Source organism: Natator depressus, chromosome 1 (genome assembly GCF_965152275.1).
Source record: "Natator depressus isolate rNatDep1 chromosome 1, rNatDep2.hap1, whole genome shotgun sequence".
NCBI classification, from domain to species: domain Eukaryota; kingdom Metazoa; phylum Chordata; order Testudines; family Cheloniidae; genus Natator; species Natator depressus.
The window spans coordinates 224,217,907-224,225,974 of record NC_134234.1 but is presented as its reverse complement, the minus strand read 5'-3'; the positions used below and the strand labels follow the sequence as shown (position 1 = coordinate 224,225,974).

The following is an 8,068-nucleotide window of genomic DNA, read 5'->3' as shown; positions in this document are numbered from 1 at the left end:
GATGAAATTGGGTTGTGATTTTCTCTATGACATCGATCCGTTAGCTGAATGTTATTTAGAAATTATTTCTCATGCAAAGCTCTCTGAGCAGGCTGGTCATTGCCAGTGGGCAGAAGTCCTCTCACTGCTCACTTGAGCATTTAGGCTCAGATCCAGGAAAGGACTTAAGCTCCTACTTCTAAGCCCTTTACTGGATCAAGTCCTTAAAGTTCCCATTACCTTTACACCCATGTTGTTGCCTCACTGTGTGACAAGAATTGCAGCTTTATCTAGTACATGCCTCTCCCTTGTCTCCTCTCTTCCTTTTCTCCCATCCCCCTTCCATGTACCTGTTTAATGAATGCAAATCCCTCCCACTTTTCCAAGGCAGAACATCTATAGACCAAAAAACTTCTCAGTTGTCCACCAAGTAGGACTAATCCCTTCACATTACAGCAATGAAGCTAATTCAGCTGGTTTGCTTTGCTGGCTGCCTTGGAATAGGATGGACTGTTCAACTGTCCAGTTTAGACAAAATCTGTAAGTACCACATTTCTGTTTCAGTAGTAGTAAGCTACATTGGGTTTTATGCTTTGAATTAACGTATTTATGTTTAGTAATGCTCAGCCGAATTGATGCTGTAACAGCGCAACCCAGGTTTAGCTGAACAGGAAATAATATAGCAATATTTAATTTTATTTCAGATTTTGGTATTATTATTTATGTAGAGCCATGCATATAAGGAGTTTTACAGGCAAATAAATGTCTTTGTTAGAAGATATACGTATTTCCCACGTGAACCCTTGATTGTAAAACATAATTCTATTTGATACAGAATTTTGAACCATTTCAGGCCAAATTCTGCCATCGTTTACACCAGCATAGGTCTGAAGTATCTCCATGGACTTCAACTTCCACTGTCATAGTGTGGGCAAGAAATTATACCTTTTCCTTAAGAAATTTACTGATATGTACAGCTCCATGCATGAACATGGCACTATATAAAATAATAAGAATAGGTAATATTAATAAAGCTAATAATAAATCAAATTACTCTAGATTTATACAGGTGTAACTGAGAAAAGAATTTTGTCCTTTAAATCTGATATTTATATGTGTACTGAACAAAGAAAAAAATTAAAATTCCATGCTACATGAATGATAGGTGAAAAGAAACTATCTAAATTGAAGCCAAAATAAAAAATGGTATTAGGAAAGTACCAGATTGTATGATCTCCTTTCTCCTGGTGTAGTTTGTAAGAAGAAGAAAGGAAAATGTCTCTGATATACTGCAACAGACTTATACATTGTAACCATCTTGTAATTCAGCAGTGTCTGTCACACTGATCAGAATGCTCCCAAAGGGTGATAGAATACTAAAGGCAGGAAAGTTGTTGGTAACATTCTGTACTGTCTTAGTCAAGGGAAGATAAATAGTGCACATGCATAGGAGAAATGTGTAAGGTCACTTCATTTATCTATATAAGCATTTTAGTTCTCATTAGAGTACAGTCAGTGCAGATAGAGACCCTATTATTCTTTATAGGAGTGCAACATTTTTAAGGTCAAACACACCTACTCTTGACCCTTTTCTTCACCCCTAATTCAGTATTCATATAGAGGTTGATTTTCAGCAGTCATTGGAGGTACAGGTGCTCAGCGCCTCTGAAAATGAAGCCCACAGCATATTTCATTATGCGTATAATAATGTGTTCACTTAGCGCCCAACCCAATACTGCCTGAAGTCAATGAGAGTCTTTCCATTGATTATAACAGGAGTTGGATCAGGTCTTTGTTGAGTGATAGGTACATTCTTTAAAACTCTGTTGATTCCTTCTGAATGAAAGGAGGTATTAGAAAACAATCTACTGTTAGTAATTCATTAATGGCACTATTTATTTTTACATTTTGGACCAGATTCTGCTCTCTGTGATACCAGTGTAAACCCAAAGTAAGGCCGTTCAAGATGCTCTGGGTTTCTATTCAGAGCTGAGTCTGGGCCTTTGGCTCCAGCCCTGCAGTCCTCAAGCACGAAAAAATTCCATGGGAGTTTTGCCTAAGGACTGAAAGATCAGGGTCTTCAGCATAACAAAGTAAACAAAATTGAAATCAGAGAGGCAAAGTCAGGTGGATGTGGTAATCGCTTTTATTGGACCAGCTTCTGTTGGTGAGAGAGAGAGACGCTGTCGAGCTACACAGAGCTCTTCTTCAGGTCTGGGGAAAGGGACTCCCAGGGTCATAGCAAAATGCAAGGTGGAACAGACGCTGGGAGTTCCTTTCCCCAGACCTGAAGAATAGCTCTGTGTAGTTCGACAGCTTCTCTCTCTCTCACCAACAGAAGATGGTCCAATAAAATATATTACCTCGCCCACCTTGTCTCCCTAGTATCCGGGGATCCACAGGGCTACAGCTACACTGCGTACAACTGAAATCAGTACATCAGAATGCAAAAGGAAAAAGAATTAGCATTAGGACAAATGGCCAAAGGCCCTGTAGAGAGCACAATGAACTGGCTCACATTACATTGGTATCCAGGCTGACTACAATGCTATACCTGTTCTTCCAGCAAGCACAGGAGAGCCCAAGGGCTTTATCTCAGATGTGACTAAGGGGAATACTGTCAGATTAAAAGTCACATGTAAAAAAAAACCCCAGTCATTACTAACAGTACATTAGAGCATTCTCAACTAGGGGTCTGAGGCCCCCTGGGGGGCTGCGAGAAGATTTCAGGGGGGCTGCCAAAGCATGGCTGGCATTAGATTTGCTGGGGCTTAGGGCAGAAAGCTGAAGCCCTACTGCATGGGGATGAAGTCCGGGTCCCTGAGCCCCACCATCCAGAGCTGAAGCGTGAGCAACTTAGCTTTGCGGGGGCCCCGGTGGTGTGGGACCTCAGGCAATTGCCCTGCTTGTTACCCCCTAATGCCAGCCCTGGCTTTTATATGCAGAAAACCAGTTATTGTGGCACAGGTGGGCCGTGGAGTTTTTACAGCATGCTGTGGGGAGCTTCAGAGAGAAAAGGGTTGAGAACCCCTGCATTAGAGAATATTAAGGACCTGATTCTCCACTCTGTTACGTTAGTTTTAGGCCCCAGTTCAGCAACGTACTTAAGCATGTGTCTAACTTTAAGCATATGAGTAGTCTCATTGAAGTCAAGTTCTCAGTGGTGCAGCTGCAATGCATCTCCCATCTCCGAGCTCTCCCGTTGGCATAATAAAACCACCTCCGTGAGTGGCAGGAGCTATGTTGGTGGGAAAAGCTCTCCACACCGACATAGCACTGTGCAGATGAGTGCTTATGTTGGTGTAACTTATGTCACTCATGGGGGTGATTTATTGTAGTGTAATGTAGACATAGCCTCAAGTATCTGATAGCGTCCCTCAAAGCTACAAGCTGAGTTCCTCAAATTCACATGGTATAAAAGTAGATGGAACATTCTGCATCTGCATATTGCAATTTTGTTTGATACATGTGTGCTTAAGCAAGCATCTAGCATGACAAGTAGTGTGGACTCGCTGACTTGACAGTAGTTGGAAACCCATTTCAGAACCAGTTTAGCTTTCTACTAGTACAGATAGGGCTATAGTCTTCTAAAGGGAAGCCAAGCCTAAGGCTTATGGTCAAAATAGTCAAATCTCTTCCATCTACATAGTGGGCATCAATTCTCTGCCATTGAAACAGTCCTTAGGAGACTGTTCTAGCTGTGAAAGTTAGAGCAGCCCCGTAAGCTGCTTTAACATATGGCTGACCCCTGGATTGTGGGCATGGAAAAGTAGTATAAAGCTGCCTTTGCCTCCCTCATCGACATTGATGTTCTTCACTTTTATAAAAAGGTCTGTGTTTTTTGTTTGTTTTGTTTTGTACGTCATATCTACCAAATGTCTCCATATTTGTTTTCCTTGGTAACGAGAAGCATTTTTTACTTGTTTGGGGGCATTAATGAGGAGGAGAGATGTTATTAAAAATATAAAGAGTTGTTTTTAAGTGTATAAAGGCTGATGTTTAAACTAGCTATAATATTAATGTTTTATAACTACAAATGCTTCTCACTATAAACTGATCTGCTACTGACTCCATACAATACCCTCACAGAGAGCTTGAAAAACTAACTTATCTACTGCAAGTAAGAAATTTTCCCAGATGGTTGCCAACAGCTTCTGAAGAATCTAAGCTTCCTTTCTTTTATTTTATGTTAAGGATTCTGGCCCTTATGGTGACGCAGAAAACCTTCCAGCTGTGAACAGAATGTAAGCCATTGCAGTGCTGTCTTCCTAAGACTGCAGTCAGACAGCCCCAGTGCTTCTGCTGCTGCTTCAAGACCCCCGAAGCAGCAACAGAGTGAAAACTGACCATTTGAGATTTCACAGCTGCTGTTCAGTATCTTGTGGGCAACAATGGAGCTGACAAGAATTAGATGAGGTTCATTCTGCAGCTGTTTGGGAAAGTAGTGGGCATCAGCAGTAGCAGGTGCTGGGGCTATTTGCTAGGAGGAAGACTGAAAAGCACGGGTGGGGGAGAGGTAGAGAACCAAAATCCCAAGCCTCTCAGCAGCTAAGAGAGCTAATGGAAGAGTGGAGCAGTGGAGGCTTTACCACTCTTCAGATTCCCTCCACCACAGCAGCCAGGAAGCTGCAGGAGGGTTAAAATAGCAGAAGGCTCTGAGAACAGAGGGAGTGAACTGTCAGAGGGAATTGTCCTTCTCCTTTCCAGAGTCAGAGGCCTGGGTAGGAATTTATCAGTCACATACTACCTAATGGCTGATAGGAAAGATGGGGCTTCCAAACAGACTCAAGGGACAGCAGCCTGGTAGGAATCCCAGCATCCTCCTCTTTTTCAATAGCTGTGGGAGAGAGGTTGGCTTCTCACCTGGGCACTGAATTTAGAAAGTGGAAGCATCAAAGCTTTCGGGTTGGGGCTGGGGCTATAATTAGGGAAGTGCAAACATAGCTTCAAGCCACACCTTCCCCTGCCTCCAATGGGCCCTGTGCTCAGGGCTGGACTGGAGTAACAGAGAATCTGGCCCTATGTTTTTAAAATAGATTATTTTAAAATAGATTAACAATTTATTAAAATCAAACAGCGTGTAACTCTTTAATTCCTTTAAATAGCAGGGAGTGTGGCTTTAGGGGAGTGGCAGCACGTCTTTTTCAGAGAGGCTAGTAAGCTTAGTTCTTAGGTTAGTAGATATTGTTTATGTTTTTCGACATAGATATATAAAGCAGAACAAGGTAAGGTATTCTGCACTCAAGAGGGGCCTCTGCTGCGCTCCCAACCACAGACCCAGCGAGGAACTCGAAACCAGTTTGGTTACTTTAGTAGTAACCGCAAACCGTAAGTTTCATGGGTACATTCACCTAATTAAAATAACTAAGATTCTCTCCTAAACATTTGATCTGTTCCTTGAGTGTCTGTAGCATTAAAAAAAAAGAAAAGAAAAGAAAAGAAAAGAAAAAAAGCACAAGATAAATAGTGAAGCTGTTCCAAAATGTCTATCAGAGCATTTTTACAGTGGAAAATGGCTTTTCAATGAAAAGAAAGTTCTTGTGAAAACGTTTCCATTTTGTTGAATAATTTTGGCTTTCATTGCCAAAAACCCAAAAACCTGAAAAATGTCAATGAAAATGAAAAAAATAATTTTTTTTGTGTCCCTAGAGATTTTTCATGATGGAAAAAAGTTACTTCCCCATCAGCTCTAAGAAATAAATCAATATCCATTAGCTAAATTTCCTGGTCATCATATATTTACATGGAAACAAATTTGCTCTAACATTATCTTTTTTTCATTTCCAGCACTAGATTTCTTTCCAAATGCGAGCGTGATTTTAGCAGCAAGAATGAGTTCATCTTTCATTGTTAATATTCCTAAGTGTATTCCTTCCTCTCAATTCACACCCACCACGATTAGACCAGCAGTAGCGGCTGTTGGTGATAAAGTTGCTATGCCAGGTAAGACGTATTCTTGATTTTCTCTTTTGATTTGTCGATTCTTTTAACTTGTCATTATTTTATTCGTTATAAACCATGACAGATGGACACCCTCAAAGGCCAAAGTCCTCCAGCCATCCACAGAAGACCAGATAGAGTATGAGCAACAACAGTGCAAGCTTCCTCACAATGCCTCACTGATGTGACTCAACCATGACTTAGAAGGACGATTTCTATGTGAGATCTCCATGCCCATCAATCCTTGCCCTTTAATGGGACTGTCAAAAAGGCGAACAACTATGGTTAGACAGTCTTTTTGATATAGCCACCTGTCTAGCAGCAACTTAACTGATACCAGCAGGTCATGCCACACAGTCCACTGCATTCAGATAGCAATGACTTTAAGTCACTATGAGTAGGAATCCTGGCTGGATTTCAGTATTGAATTTATGAGTGGAATCCAGGCTAGGCCTGAGGCTTTTTGCATATTGTTCTATAATATTCAGTACCAGGGTCACCAGAGAGTGTGATAATTTTGTAGTAAGTTTGTGGCATCATTCAGTAGACAATGCTAGTCACTTAATGGTGCTGAGGTCCTAAAGCAGTGGTTCCCAGTTATTTTTTGAGCCCACCCTGCAGGGCCAGCCCTAGCCATTTTGGTGCCCTACGCAGCCCCCATCTCCCGCCCTTTGGGGGTGTATGTGGCCCCAGGCCTCTGCAGGGGGAGGCAGGAGCAGGCTTGGGGGGAGCAGGGGGGGGAACTGGCCCCCAGCACAAGCCGGCGGAGTGGGCTGTGGCCATGTCGCTCCACTTCCCGCCGTCTGGTGAGTGCAAGGCAGGCCCGACCCTGCACTCACCGGGCGGCAGGAAGAGGTGGAGGAAGGGGCTGGGGTGGAGCAGGGGTGGGAAGAGGCGGGGCTGGGGCGGGGTAGGGATGGGGGCCATGGGGAAGAGGCGGAGCAGGGGCCGGAGCTGCACGCAGCTGCGTAGGCCACCAAGAAATTTGGTGCCCCAAATTTCCTGGTGCCCTATGCAGCTGCGTACTTTGTGTATGGGTAAGGACGGCCCTGCCACCCTCCTCTGTGATGCACTGGCCAATAGTCGCCTCCACCTGTCTCCTTGTGCCATGTTCTGACACATGTGCGACATCTTTTTTTCTGTCTGTTCTCCCTCTCTGACATGTCCTGTCTTTGGTCTCCATTCTTTCTTTTCCTTTTCATCTGTTTTTCCCTCTCTTTCTTCTTTCTATTTTTAAAAATAAATTCTTGCTCCTTTCTGGGGGGCTTTTCTTGCTCCTCTATTCATATTCCCACTCATGCTGCATGGGTTGTGGGCATCCTTAGTGGCTCTGTAAGGCCAGGACACAGGCATCACATCTGTGCCCTATAATTGTCCTGGAGGCGTCTCATTCCCTGCAACATGGCTGTGGCCTTCAGGGACAGCTAGTCAGAAAACTTTTGTTTAAAGCTTTTTCCTGAAAAAAGGTGGAACCATTTTTCAAAGAGAATTTCCATTAAAGTTTTTTCTGTTTTCCAACCAGTTCTTCCTGCAAGTAGCCATGTTATCCAATCCATGCCCTATAGATACCCACACTGCTCAATCCATATACCTACTCTGGCCCCTGGCTAGTCACGATGTTGCTTAGTTGAGGCACCATGGTTGTGGCCCGTGAGTTATGTGCACACTGTAAATTTGGGAGAGAAAATCATTTTCAAAGTTCAGTTCTATTTTCACACTATCCTTTCTTCCCTCATTAATACAGACAACGAGGACTAGGTTGGCATCTTGCAATCTGTCCCCCTCTGTGTCAGCTCATCCTGTGCCAATGCTCTATCCACTCCTCGCCTATCTGCACTGGTGAGGAAATAACACCTGCAGGGCAGCTACTTCTCCTACACATTATAACCCATGTTGCCTACCCAGGGGAGAGAAAGGGGCACCTTATGGTTCCTTACTCCCCTGTATGGGATGCTTGAGCCCTTTCTTAAATAACATCTGCAAACTGCAGCATCGGTAATAGGTTATGGTCTTGCTGCATTGATTGGTCATATGATTAATGTGAAATTTTATCCTGTCCTTTTTCAAGCTGTGACAGACACCGATCAGATCAAATCCCTCCACTCTTCTTCTACTGCCCAAGTTTACTTTGCGGGAGAATTCAAGAGTG

The 8,068-nt window shown here is 43.2% G+C and overlaps 1 protein-coding gene across 1 annotated transcript in view; it reads left to right on the top strand.

The window, feature by feature from the left end:
* The first annotated feature begins 437 nt into the window (after nt 1-437).
* Nucleotides 438-8,068, top strand: part of LOC141985187 (uncharacterized) — a 12,232-nt gene continuing 4,601 nt past the window's right edge. Inside the window, exons 1-3 of the mRNA XM_074949087.1 lie at nt 438-519; nt 5,767-5,922; nt 7,988-8,068. The exon at nt 7,988-8,068 is cut by the window's right edge and continues 157 nt beyond it. Coding sequence (XP_074805188.1) covers nt 438-519; nt 5,767-5,922; nt 7,988-8,068 — 319 coding nt within the window. The remainder of the gene's footprint in view (nt 520-5,766; nt 5,923-7,987) is intronic.